This window comes from Furipterus horrens, unplaced genomic scaffold (assembly GCF_987537825.1).
Source record: "Furipterus horrens unplaced genomic scaffold, mFurHor1.1.pri manual_scaffold_11, whole genome shotgun sequence".
NCBI lineage: Eukaryota > Metazoa > Chordata > Mammalia > Chiroptera > Furipteridae > Furipterus > Furipterus horrens.
Genome location: NW_028327181.1, coordinates 71,767,738 through 71,782,010, shown reverse-complemented (window position 1 = coordinate 71,782,010; position 14,273 = coordinate 71,767,738). Strand labels below are relative to the sequence as shown.

The 14,273-nt window shown below is 40.5% G+C and overlaps 1 protein-coding gene across 1 annotated transcript in view; it reads left to right on the top strand.

Annotated features, from left to right (window-relative positions):
• The window catches only part of STXBP4 (syntaxin binding protein 4), a 130,784-nt gene extending 120,328 nt beyond the window's left edge, over window positions 1-10,456 (top strand). The window contains exon 18 of the mRNA XM_090257359.1: window positions 9,824-10,456. Within this exon, the coding sequence (XP_090113485.1) occupies window positions 9,824-9,938 (115 nt within the window). The 3' untranslated portion in view covers window positions 9,939-10,456. The remainder of the gene's footprint in view (window positions 1-9,823) is intronic.
• The last annotated feature ends 3,817 nt before the right edge of the window (window positions 10,457-14,273 follow it).

The window sequence follows — 14,273 nt, the reverse complement described above, 5'->3', positions numbered from 1 at the left end:
CTTGGAGGTGGAGAAACTGGGTTCAAATGCTAGCGTCTCCATAGAAGAGTTGAATGACCTTGGATGTGAGTCTTAACCTCTCTGAGCTTCAATCTCCACATTTATAGAATGGAAATAACATCAGTGCTTCTTAGGCTAGGGTTCCTGTCCAGAATGAATGATCATATGTATGAAAAGAGCCTATCATAGCACCTGACCCAAAGTAGACACTTGCAGCAAGGTGAGCCCTCCTCATGCCCTCCCTCACTGTGAGATTTTGATGGGGATTCCTTCATGGCTCTGAGCTATGTTCAGATACTTAATGTCGCCAGGAAGCAGTGTCTGCGTAAGCAAACATCCACACCCACTGTATACCTCTCTTGGAACTTTGTTTTGCTTTTTAGCTTTTTGTTTTTTAATCTTCATCCTCCACTATACCAAGCAAAATTTGAGTCTGGATAGCCTGTGTTAGTTTTTGAGGTAGGAGTGGCTCATTTCCCGTGTAAATGTACTTTGGAGGCAAGAAATGACAGGTGATGAGCTCAGGTTGTCACCTCTCTCAATGACTGCAATCACCCCTCCAGAACACTGCAGGAGGTGATGGTCTATATGCATATAATCTTTTCCCTGAGATTGACATCTGTCACTGTCTTCCTGGAAATTGAACTGTTGCATCTGACGGAAGCCAAGCCTCAGGCAAAGGAACAGTTGTCAGTGCTGTCCCAAGAATGCCACATGTCCACTGCACAGCTATGAACACTGTGTAGTCATCTACCGAAGTTCTGAGGCAGGAGAAGAAAGCACTTTACCTGGTGTAAACAAATGTATGCCAAGTGTTGCCATCGCTAGAGTAGTTCATAGAAGTAAAAACACGTATATCTCTTTATGTGTATGTGTATATACCAATATACATGTGCACATATGCATATAGGCTGGGGTTGCTCACCTTATATATGTATATATACATGTGCATGTGTGTGTGTGTGTGAGAGCATTCAAGGGAAAATGTTCTTATTTTCTCCTTAGAGAGAGAGTTGTAGCATTCTTAAATTTAATGACAGAATGTCAGTTATCTTAATGGGGCTTTAATGAAGTTATCTGATTAACTTCACCATTTAGCTACCCAATTTCTTATCTTTCATTTGAAGCTGCGTACTATTCCAGATTTATAGTAGTCTTTAGAATGATTGCACCTCAAAAGTTCATGTACTTTATATGTATGTTATATAATTAAACAAGGTCATTATGTGAGTTACGTTTGATAGTAAAAGTGAATTTAAATATTACAAGTTAGACAACAGCTACATTGCTTCCATTGCATTTCTATTTTTTATTTATTCAGATTTACTATGGTAGGTGAGCAGGATTATATTAATTCTCTATTGCTGCATAATAAAATTTCCCCAGATTTTGCAGCTTAAAACAATAAATATTTATTTTCTCACCCAGTTTCAGAAAGTCAAAGATCCAGGTGTGGTTTTGCTGGATCATCATGGCCCCCTCTCTGGGCCCCTCATGAAATTGACAGTCAAGCTGTTAGCCAGGGCTGGGAGCTGCAGAGTGGCTTAGGGGGGCTGGAAAATCTGTGCCAAGCTCACACCCGTGGCTGTTGGCAGGAGGCTTCATTCCCTCACCACCACGTGGACCTTTCTCCATAGGGCATAGGGCTGCTCACAACATGACAGCTCCCTTCCCCCAAAAGCCAGGGGCAAGAGAACAAGTGAGAGCAAGAGAGACACCAAGACCAAAGCTACAGTGCCTTTTAAATGGATCTCCGAAGTGAGTGACATACCATCACTTCTGCCACATGCTGTTGGTAACACAGACCAACCCTGGTACAGTGTAGGCGGCAACGACCCACACAAGGGTGTGCATGAGGTCGCTGGGAACGACCTTAGGGGATGCCTACCACCGTGCTGTTTCATAATATAATACGTGCAAAACCCATTATTTTTATAGTCATCTACACATCTGTGTAAACAATGCAGAATTCACAGTATCACATACTTGCTTCAAACATTACATTATACTTTGGCAATTTTTCAACTAGGTATAAACATTTGTTTGTAAAAGTCACTTAAACGTGCTTCATAATTCTCCATCCATTCATTTGTGTTGATATGCCTTTATAGCAGATCCTAAAATCTGAGACATTGCTTCTTATGTTATAAATCCTATTCTTCAGCACATAGGGAGTATTGTACTCATAACATTAGAGATGTGTATCAGCATAATCTAGGGAGTCTGTGATTTCTCAATAAAACAAATTTCTGTCTAGAGCAGAGCAGGCAAGTGGATTTTTCAATGCAGTCTCTCAAGTGTAGTTGTTAAGAATTCTGAGGCCATGGTCAACTTCACTGATGTGTGCCTTGGTTGAATAGAGGTGTCTGCTGTGCAGTGGAGGGGAGGTGACCAGGCACGCAGGACACCTGCCACGGCTTTCCAGTCATCGATCTTACAGAGCATGTTGCTCACACAGGAATTCTGCCAGGATGAACAGTAATATTGCAATTAGCAGGCTGGAATAACTCAGTAAATGGTGGCAGCACCCTCCGCCCACAAAGTTCTTAGGAAATATTCAGTATTCAAGAGCTTTGCTTTTATGACCCTAAAGGACAACTGATCTCTAGGGGTCATAGTTTTTCTTCTTTCTCTCCGGTCAGAGTTCATTAATGACTTGAATGATTGTCTGAATTGGGGTGGTTGTTTCCATGTAGGAAAGAATGTGAATAAAATTGTCGTTGTCAACCAGCATTAATTAAAGACTTAAGTTGCACTGTTATCTCATTTTTTTAAATAAATAAAAAATAGAGAACACAAAAGAGGAAAATTGGAGGTTATATTTTCTTACCCCTAACCTTATTTTGAAAGTAAAGACCATTTTAGGTCATTCTAATGTAATTAGAGATTAAGGAGATGTAAGAAGGGAGAATGGAGAGGAAGGGGCTGTTTCTGGATTGGAAATAAAAAACTACTATTTCTGACTTTGCCTAAATCTCTGGCAGATTATTTTAACTCCACTTGAGTGGACATTGTCAGGAGCCCTCCTACTGAAGACCTCATTAATTCGTCTGCTTTGATTTTCGAGGAGTTAAGAAATACCCACTGACAAACTACTAAAGTCTACGGCTCATTTGATGAGGTGTCAAGGCAATTTCTGTGCACTTCAGTTCAGCCTAGAGAAGGAGAGTGCAGGTCGGCCCCTCGCTATCTTCTGCATGTATGAGAATCCCAAGCATTTCATTAACAAGACCATCATGAACAAACCAAAAGAGGACTTGAAGGAAGAAATATGGACCTTTTTAATATTTTTGTCCCCAAATACTTATTAGCTGTGAATAACTTGTAAAGTATTGAGACCGCTAGTTTGGATGTAAGCATCTATGCAACAACTGGATGAGAATACCCAGTAATTAATACAGTGCTTTGTATGTATAGGGACTGAATACATATTATTAATGAATGAATGCTGTCATGGGAAGTCTGGAGAAGCAACTGGTGAGAATAATACACGTGGGCTTTAGTATCAAACAGTCTGGCTTCGAATGTTTATGCCACCACTTTTGAGTGTGACCATGGTACAATTGGTATCATTCCAGTTGTCTCTGCTTCCTTTTCTCATCCAAAAGCAAGGATAGTGGATTATATCCCTCAGGATTGTTTTGATAATTGAACAAAACAAGGGGTATGAAACCCTGGCAAAATACATTGCTCATGTATTCTATGCTATAGCCATTAGCCAATGAAGAAGTTTTAAATGACATTTGCGCAGCTGCGCACAGAAACCAGTAGCCACGACCTCCACTTACACCACTTTCCGGTCAGTCAGAAGGCCTGAGACAGGAGCAGGGAGGTTGCATTGCTCAGGAGCCTGAGACAGCTTGCTCTGGATTTTCTATAAATACCTAGGAAGGGGTGTAGCAATATGCAGCTCTGTGTGAGCAACTGTCATTTAAAGGAAAGGCCAGCCAGCTGGCTGAGGTTACTCAGAATGGCAAAGCGCACTGAAATGAATAAAACATCCAGATCCAGACAGCTAACAGCAAACTCTTTTCTTCCCCCATTTAACCAATGACTGGTATAACGGAGGCAGTAAGTAAAGTACCTTGGAATTTCATTTCTTTTCTGGGGTTATACTTTTTATTTAGCCATATGTGGAATTCTCTCTGCTTCCAGGATCCTTTCTTTCAATTTACCAATAGATAGGAAGATTTTTGTCAAACACTTCCCCTTAAAAATTTGGTTGCTGTATTAGACTGCTAGAGCTGCCATTACAAAGTACCACGGAGTGGGTGGCTTACTTTCCTGCTCTCCAGAAGCTAACAGCCTAGTGGACAGAGCAAGACATACTAAGAATTCATGGCCACATGATGTGAATAATATATGACTGCTGAGGAAGCAGGCTTCCCTCACATACTTTTCATTCGTCCTTAATCAAGTTCTTATCAATTTTGTGGCAAGTGCTTTAAAATGCTTTAGACATAAAATCTATGATCATTGAATTAATCAATCAACACATCTTTAATTATTTCATCTTGTAAAGCTGAAGATGGTCATTTAATCCATCTCAGAACCTCCACACGCTCCCCAGAGAGGAGTGTAACATAAGGGTTAAATTCTCCGAAGTCAGATCTGGATCCAGGTCCTGGCTCTAATACTTCCCAGTGTTATGACCTGGAATAAGTTAATTCCTCTCTCTCAGTATTAGTTTGCTCATGTAGAAAATGAGGATAGCAAGTATGACTCTTTCTCTTCTTTAACTTACACTGAGGTTGTAAAAGACAGTTAAGTCCACTTATTCACAAGTCCAAGGGGGCACCATTGGAAACAATCAGTATGTAGAGTTCATGAGAGATCTGTAAAACCTAATGACACATTTGGTCTTTATGCCATAATTTTTAACTGTAATTGAAGGTTTCTGCTTTATAGCCCTCGCTGTGAAGTGGCTTTTGCACTTACCCATTATGGAGTCTGTAGCACTGATAAAACACCTCCATCTTAGAGATGGTCTTACAAGGACTGCCTCCCGGTCCCTTCCGGCCTTGTGATATTTAGGCTGTACATTCTTCTCTACTACAGTATGTATATTTCTATTTTTATATTTTTAGTGTAGTCAGTTGAACTTTGGTAGAAAAATAATATTAGAATAAGTAAAAAATTAGTTGAAATAGTATGTTTCAAATAATTTTAGTGTTTTTAAAATTTCATATTTGGTAATTAAGAAAATGCATTTAGTCAGATGTTTATTAAACTTATTTTATTGGCTAAATTAAGTGCAAGCCTTATGGCTTATATTATAATTCTCACTATTTTAATAAGAACAGTCAAATTTAAAGTAGTGTCTATATTTCATGAATTTTTACTCATAAGTGGGAATTTAATGTGAAAACTTCAGCAATGGTCTTGCTGAATTTGTTTCTAATTAAATTTATTTTTATTAATCTATATGCTGACAGTGTATTTTGATTATTGATATATATTTAAAGTAGTGTGAAAATATGCATTTATTGTCTGTTTTTCGTATTTTAGACAGAAAAAGCTCTTTGGTTTATAGAAGTTGTACATATATTTACTGGGAAAGTAATAATCGTGGCTTTATCTTGAAATATTCTCTTGTTTGACAGATTTAGAGTGACATTATCTACTATAATGTATCACTGCCGTTCAGTGTCTTAAAGCTCACATACCAGTCAATGCAGGTATTCTTGGTTGACGAATGGTTTGTTTTTTCTTTGGATGATGCTTTTGAGACTCCAACACCTTCTAGCTCATGGATATACCACTTCCTAGCCCCTCACTGTGCTCTACATTCCGTTAGTGGACTCAGGCTCTTTAAAAACCCCTGGCCCACAAGACACAAACCTCAGTTCTCTTACTTTGCATTGGTGGAAAACAGTCACGTGCTCACATAAGGCTGTAGTGGGAGCTGGGAAATGTAGTCTCTCCTGGTAACAGCTCTCCAGTATGTGACAAACGTGCCAACTACAAAATATACTTTCTTTCTTTGAAAAATTAATCACACCAGCCTTAGACCTTGGATGTTTCAACTTTATACAAATGTGCCAGCAATCTAAGCCTCTGTATATTATTTGAAATAATATAATTGATATTTCCGTATTTTTTTCAGGAATTTTATTTTTAGTGTTCTAGTTCTGCAAGTCTAGTGAGATAGCAATCTTTAAATAAGCTCTAAACTGTGCCTTCCAATTTATTGTACTATTATCATAAAAGAAAAAAAACAACATTATCACGTTCCCAAATCAAATATTGATATTTGTTAACAACAGATTTGGCAGTCATTCAGAAGCAAGACGTATTCTGCTTTTCATATATTGTTTTAACTTCACTTTTATTGTTGCCACTATCACACATGTCCCTGTGGCCCACCCCCCACCCCCTTTGCATACCCCTTCCCTCGGGCCATCACCGCACCCTTGTCTGTGTCTGTGGGTTATGCATGTATGTTCTTTGGCTAATCCCTTCAAATATATCTGAACTGCTATTGGTTGCTCCCCAAATCAGGTCAGATGCCTCCTCTGCAGCGACATTTGCCAGAGGTGCTGTACACCCAGATGGGAGATGTTCATGTTCCACAGTCAGCCTCATTTATTTTCCAGACCTCTAAATTTTTCATACCAAGTAGCAGCATCTCACTTTATGAACCATGGTCTTTATTAATTAAACAGAGTCAACAGGACTGATTTATTTTCTCTCTCCTCAGTTGAATCGCCAAGCACATAAATCAGGGAGAAAATATTTCTAATACTAGAATGTTCTCCAAGCCAGCAAATCTGGGGATTATCTCATCACGCTATTTTTGTCAGAGCCCTTTACTTACAGTGCTCACTAGCACATAAAACTGAATGGTACACATGCAGCTGCCCCATCCCATCATCACAGGGAAGATTCCAAGGCTTCCTTACCGTAAGCAGAAACCCCTAATTATCAGTGAAACTAGCCGTGATCATTCATTGCCAGGCACTTTCCGTGCACCATCTGAGTTTTAGAAGCATTGGCTCTGGATGTTTTCACAGAAGACCCAGGGGTAACATGTGCACTGGAAGCAGAGGACGCTCTTTCTCTGCTGCCGAAGTTTTGTTTTGTTTTTTTCTAGTGAGTAGCTGCTATAATTGCATTTTTGGTATTTAGGTGTGGGTTCTTAAAAAATACAGAAAGCACATTGTGAACATAAGATTAATCAGTGAATATTTTATGGCATTATTTTTGTGTTTGGTGTAATGTCAGATGATATATAGCTAAAAAGTGCTAATGCAGGCTACTGGCAAGGATGACTTTCTGGTGGAACTTTCTAATATTCATTGTTCAGTCTATCACTACATTTCTTTCTTAGACATTTTGCTTTTGATTATTTTAAATGATCGATTTAATGGAATGTTCTCATATGGGCAGTTATAATATTTCAAGTATGAGAATTATTTTTTTTAGGTCAAATAGGAAAGCATGCACCTGAACTTACCCCCCAGGCAGTTGCTCCTGCTTTTCTTCCTTCTCTCCCTCCCCAACTAGGGGACATTGTCGGGGAGTGAGGCCTCATAGTCATTTAAAGTCTCTTCTTTGGACTAACATACATAAAGATTGTAAAATTGTCTCATCAGGCTTTTTCCTTTTGTTTTGAAACCCGTATTTTGTACAGAACGATGGGTCCTTCTTTCACTTCATGTGACGATGGGTCCTCCTTTCACCCCGTGTGGCGTTCTAGCCTGCTTATGTTGCACTCGTTAGTATTTATTTAAAATCACTTTCCATTTAGGCAGCTTTCCAGTTTTACAAAGACCTTGAAATGAAGTTATCCTGTGCAGAATCAAATGCTTCAGTAAGTTCAGGCTCCATAATTAGAAATTCCATTAAACCATTTTAGAGATCATAGTAATGTGGATTACTGTCAAGAGAATAATGATACTTTGTACCACTTAACCAGCTCGGAGGTTTTGAAACTGTGAAGATGTCTGGGCCTTACCACCTTCACCTTGACTCTTAAACAACTTGAACTTTCTTACCTAGTCGTGAACCTATCAGTGATCTTCTTCCATGGAAAGATGCGTTTTTAATATTTAAACAGACAAGTTTAGTAGTCTGTAAAGGGGGATATGGATAGAATTTAGAGTATAGGATTGGAGACAAACCAAATGCGGTAATGACAGTGAAAGTGACCATTTGTACTAAGTCTAACATTTTCAGTTATTGTCATCAACAGCCAGCAAGTGCAATTTTGTGGTAATTCCCAAATTGTGTGCTGTAGAACACTAGCCCCATGTGTGTGCTCACAGGGGCATGACATTTTGAGAAATACTGCATACTCCTGGAGAGCCAGAGAACACAGTGGTGTATCTAAAGTTCTGGGAAATCCTAGAGCAAGGAAACCTACCTGCCTACATCTAACCTAGTATATCTCAGACTTACTTGACCATAAAATTCTCTTCTTCACATACCATTTATTAAAGACCCTTGAGACACACTTTGGAAATGTTATACTATAATGTAGAAGATACTTTCAGATGCACAATCATATTTGATCTTCAAAAGCGCCAGTACTAACAACTTCTCTGCGACCTGATGCTGCTTCTGAGGTTGAGTTTGGATAGAATAGGGGTGGGGGAAATGAGGTAGGATGGATAAGGGCAGTGTGATAAACCAGGGCTAGGAAGAATACCCAAGGAAAAGACACAAATCATCCTAATCCTAGAAGCTGTCTGTCCAGCACTCAGGCACTGGGCAGATAGCAGTAGATTTAGGAGATCCATCCAGCTGCAGGCTGGGTGTTGGATGTTGGTTCTGATGTTTCGCTGCTACCCAAACATGCCCTCTCACTTCTTGATGCCCTTCCCTTCCTCTGCTTCTGTTCTTCCCTGAAATGCCTACTCATGTGTTCTGAGAACGTGTTAGGCACCATGCATTAATTCAGAGAGAAGAATCAGTTCTCGTCCTCAGGGAGCTTCATATGCATTAAGAGGGCCTAAGAACAATCAGCCGTTTGTCGTATGGCATAACGTCTTATGCTCTAAGACCATGGGCACAGACGCGAGGAATCTAGAGGAAGATGTGTTTCTTTAGAATTAGTAAACTAGATGAACAAGATTGTAGCGGAGAAGAAAGCACGGTTGAAGCAGGTAAAATAAAGGTATTTCATACTATGGAGTATGTATTTGATCCAGAAGGCATTGTTTGGCACTGCATTTTTAGCAAGTGAGCATCAGCGTATGTCATTAGACAGATCTCTTGGCTGGAGCAGAGCATGAATTAGAGAAGAACCAGAACAGAGGCAGAGAGACAAGCAATTTCAGTGACCCAGGCAATAGCTTTGGAAAGGGAGGAAGGAAGAGATTCCAGAGATGCTACAGCAAGACAGTCACAGAACTTGCTGACTGAATGAATGTCAGATAAGGAAAAGCGAGAAATCCAAGATGAGTCACTGTTCTACATTTCTTGTTATCAAAAAAGAAAAGAAGAAATGGTTTTTGGTGAGCCTTAAAACCCATCTAAGACTTATTAAAAGATTGGATCCAGGCACTGGCCAGACAGCTCAGTTGGTTAGAGCATGGTCCCAACATGCCAAGGTTACGGGTTCAATACCCTATCAGGGCACATACAAGAATCAACCAATAAATGCATTAGTAAGTGTAACAACAAATCAGTGTCTGTCTGTCTCTCATTGTCCCTTCCTCTCTCTCTCTCTCTCAAATCAATAAATAAAAACTTGTTTTAAAGATTGGATTCAGTTCCCATAACCTGCTCTCACAAGGGCCTGCAATAGAGTAGATGAGCACTCGCATGGGTGAGTAGGACCAGTTTCCTGATTGTAATCACATTCCTTGTTCTTCTCAAGTCACGTAACACAGACTACATCCTGGAGGCACCCCGTGATGAGCGCACTGAGCCTGTCTTGCTCGGAGGAGAATGAAGAGGATTGCACCAGAGAACTTCCCGACCAGAAGAGTTGACGGTCTTCCATAGGAAGCTGAGCCCCGGGGTCTTCCAGCACCTCAGTCTACACAGATGACTCGGAGACGCAATGGTCTAAAACAGGAGCAAACACACACTCCGTACTGATGCCGTGAAACAGAGACTCTGGATTGAAGGCTATGTTTTGTAAAGCTTTCTGATACAACTGTATGCATTTACAAGGTCAATTGCCACTACAGTGGTTCTTGAAGAAGAATCTAGTCCTATATTTTGGAAGTCATATGTAATTAGATTTTATATTAGGTATCCTTTTTATATATAATTAGAATTTTGTAGTTTTACATGCAGTTCTTTATGCAGTGTCTGATACAATGATCTCTAGAATTAAGACGGATGGAAAATTATGCAAATATAGTGAAACATTTCATTTATTTGAAAATTCACTAACCTTTTATATTTGAATCTTAGGAAAGTGATTAAGCAAGCTTTGGAGATTTTTCTTAAGATCACAGTTAGACTGCTATCTCACAGGCTACTGAATACAGCCTACATATTAAGGGGCTTTCTAATCTACATAATGCTTTCCTGACCCTGTTTTATTGAAACCATGCAACACACCTGTGAGGCAGATCCAGTGGGTGATCTTTATTCTGGTTTCTGTTTATGGAAATAGTGGCTCAGGGAAGTGAGGCACCTTGTCATAAGTCTCTGATTCTCTGTCCAGCCCCCTTTCCCCTGCCCCCTGCGGTCCCAGCAGAGGCAGGGCACCGCCCAGCACACAGGGCACCTGGTTCTATTGATGCAGCTGAGCTCCACGCTGCGCACTCCCGTGGCCGCCAAAATCCAGGAGGCACCTCTTCAGTTAAACATGGCCCCCACATAACCCCATTGGGGCCCTATAAACCCTCCCCCCCTTCTGCACCCCAAACCCTCACCAGGTAGGAGCATGGCTTGGTGATGTTTCGGCAGGCTTCTTGGGGCTGGCCCATACCAAGGATTTGCCCTGCTTAGGGTGCCCTTTCCCAAGGGAGCATCTGAGGAGCATTTATGAGGAGAGGGGCGTCCAGAGTCTCCTCTGCTATTGAAAGAGACATCCTTAAAAAAAAAAAAAAGAAAAGAAAAAAAAAGAAAGAGACATCCTGGAACCCTTCCGCTCTGAGTTCAAGACTGGCCTCATTATTGCTGATCCCATCCACCAAACTAATTATGCTTTTGATCTTATTTTATTTTATCGTAAGGATGCTTGACAGTTTCTAGCGGGAATGAGCCATTGACTTGGAGTGCTACAGATTTTCACTCAGTTCAGTGATTTAAAGCTGGGGCTGGAAAATGGGGCGGGGGTTGTGGGTGGAAGTCATTTCAAATGTCCAGGGCATTAGGTACCAACTGAAAAACATAAAGGTACTTATTCTTATCCAATATTGTATTTTTAGGTAATATACTTAGAAAGAAAGTAAGAATCATTAATTTCTCAGAATACCTGTACCCAAACCATACCTAATAACACAGGGAAAATAGTGTTCATCACTCTGGCCATTTTTTTTTCTCTTCTCTCCTCCCCTCCACTGCCACTAACACTCCTCTGCTCCTTTCCTTGTCCCTCCCTTCTCTTGTTCTCTCTCTCTGCCTCCCCACCTCTGAAATACAAGTAGGAAAACAGAACTCACAGCCTTGAGCATCATCTGATGCAGTGATTTTTCAAACACCTTCTGGTGAAAAAAAAAAAAAGACTCATTTTTCAAATGAATTCTTATCCAGAATCACAATATATGTAACAGAATTTTTTAAATATTGCTGCTCCACTTGAAACAAGATAGAGCCTGGTACAAGCAGCCCCAGCACTGCTTGTGCAAACCCAGAGCTCCTGAGAACGTAGTGCAAGAATACTCAGTCCCAAGAGTTCATACAGAGAAGGAGTGACCAGGTCCAGATCAGACCTAGACCCTACATCTCCAGTCTACTAAAAATCTCATATGACATGTAATATAGATGGGTGTTGTAAATATATGTATATATTGTGCTCACCCATACATTCCTGCATACATGTACATTTTATAATGTATGTCTTGAATAATAATAACGTAAGGTCAGATCCAGGCCGACAGGTAGTCATTAGCCCTGAGAAAAGTTTCAGAATGGCTGGAGAGGTCTTGTGTTTCATCTGACACTGTTTGAATATTAGGAAGCTTCAGGGAGACAAGTTTGGGGAGAAGCACCTCAGGGAGCTTTCCCTGTGTCCCCAAAGGTGAGTGAGACTCTCAAACACCTGAAGTCACTTCTATAAGTTAGTTTCTGTAATTGTGAAAGTATAGACTTTTTGTTGTTGCCAAGTTAATGGGATGACATTTCCCTCCTGCTTCCGGGAGTGTTTTCCTTTCTTGTTTCTAGTGAGGAAACACAGAGGAGATGCTAGAGCCGCTTGAGATCAAGATCTCGGGCACACAATTCACTGACAGATGTTCATACGTTAACTGCTATTTTGTGCCACTTCCCTTCCTGCCTTTGTCAGATACCTAATGGGAAAGGCCTATCATTATTTATTAAGCATTTCTGTGCCATGTATTGTGATTTCCAGTTTGCCTATAGTATTTCTTTATTGCCTTAGAACAACCCATGAGGTAGAACCCATAATGGCCCATGTTGTACGGAAGAAACATAGCTTTAGTGAGAGTGGCTCATCTTGGCCTTAACAGCCACACAGCACCCACGTGGAGAAGCTGGGGTGTAAGGCAGGGCTCACGTAGCCCGCTCTGGACAGGGCTGCTTATGTTTCACTGTGTGGGATGCCGGGGGCAGAACTGGGGTCTGTGGGCCAGTGTGACAAAGAGGCAGGTTCCGGTTCAGCGCAGTAAGGAACTTCCTGAGAGTTAGCACTGGGGAAGAATTCCCCAGGGGAAAGCAGAAGGGAGCGCTGTCCCAGGAGGTGTTCCGTCCATCTGAACTCCTTTCTGTAGAAATGTGGCTGAGGAGGGTCAGGGTCAGAATTGACTGCATCATTTGAGCATCCTCCTAGATGCCACTCCTCTTTACGCTTCTGTGACCTCTAACCAACAGATAAATGCCCTCAGACATGCTCAAATAAACATATGCTAAGAACTCAGTAATAGCCTTTCTCCATTGCAACTAGAACCCCCAAATTATTTTTTGGTGAGTTGACATTTACCATGGCTCATCTTTCTTTTCTATAAATCAGCCCTATCGATGTGGTCATTGTAAACTCTTCTCCGTTGACCCACTGACTCAGATTTTTAGGGTTAGGCTGCCTCAGTCTTCTGATGTCCTTCCATCTCACTTTACAGAGGAGTGACCAAGGTGAGCCATCCTTATTCATTCATTCCCAAAATGTTTCTTGAGCACCAACAATGTACCAAGCAAGCCCTGTGTTAGGCTCTAGGGTGAAGTAGGGTGATAGCCAGCCACTCCCTGGGTTCTGTTGACTGGTGGGTAAAAAAGTAAAAAGCTTCTCAGGTGGCCAGAATTGGACAGCTTCTCTGATATCTTTGAATTTTAAAAATAATCTATTTCCATTAAAAATCAAGTAGTACGGAATTGAATAAAGTTAAAAAAAATAAGCCATCTCACTTTCCAGAGGTAGCCATCACTAATATTGGATGAGTATGTTTACTCAAAGGAAATCATACTATTAAGTAGCTTTCTTTTGACTTAATACATCATGGTCATTTTTTTCATATCAACACATAGATTAATGTTATATTTCAAATGTCCGCATAAAAAATCACTACCCAGATAACTCTTGTGTAGCCAGCCAGCTATTCATGAGCTCTTAGGCTGTTTTAAGTTTCCTGTTACTAATAATGAATATCATAGTGAACATTGTCATATTCATGTTCTTATATTTATTCAGTCCTTTTCCTCATATACCTATGCACTCTGGTGCCAGTATGTCAACAGTGGGACTGCAATGATAGAAGTAAATTGCTGTGGCAAAATAGGCTCATTTTGATGTTGTTAGGTATTCATAAATTTCCCTCCATAAAAACAGGATCAATTTACACTACCACCAACAGTATATGAGAACTGCTTTCACTATATTACAGGACTTTTGGGGGTCCTGAGGTTGCAAACAACTTTCTGATTGCTTTTTGTGCTTCAAAGAGTAGCCTTTTATTCCATCATTACCTCAGGACCAGAACTTTTTCATGGGTAGGTTTTAGGGTTTTTTTTTTTTTAAGCAGCAGAGACTGATTCCCTCCACAGAGAGGAGTCTGGCAATGACTAATTCACTGTATGTTGAACACATCTTTACTCTTAGCTTTTTACCTGAAAATATTTACCTTTCCTACTTGATAGATAATGGTTATGAGGACCAACTTACAAATGAGCCCACCTGCATGAGAGCCCTTGGTGAAGTG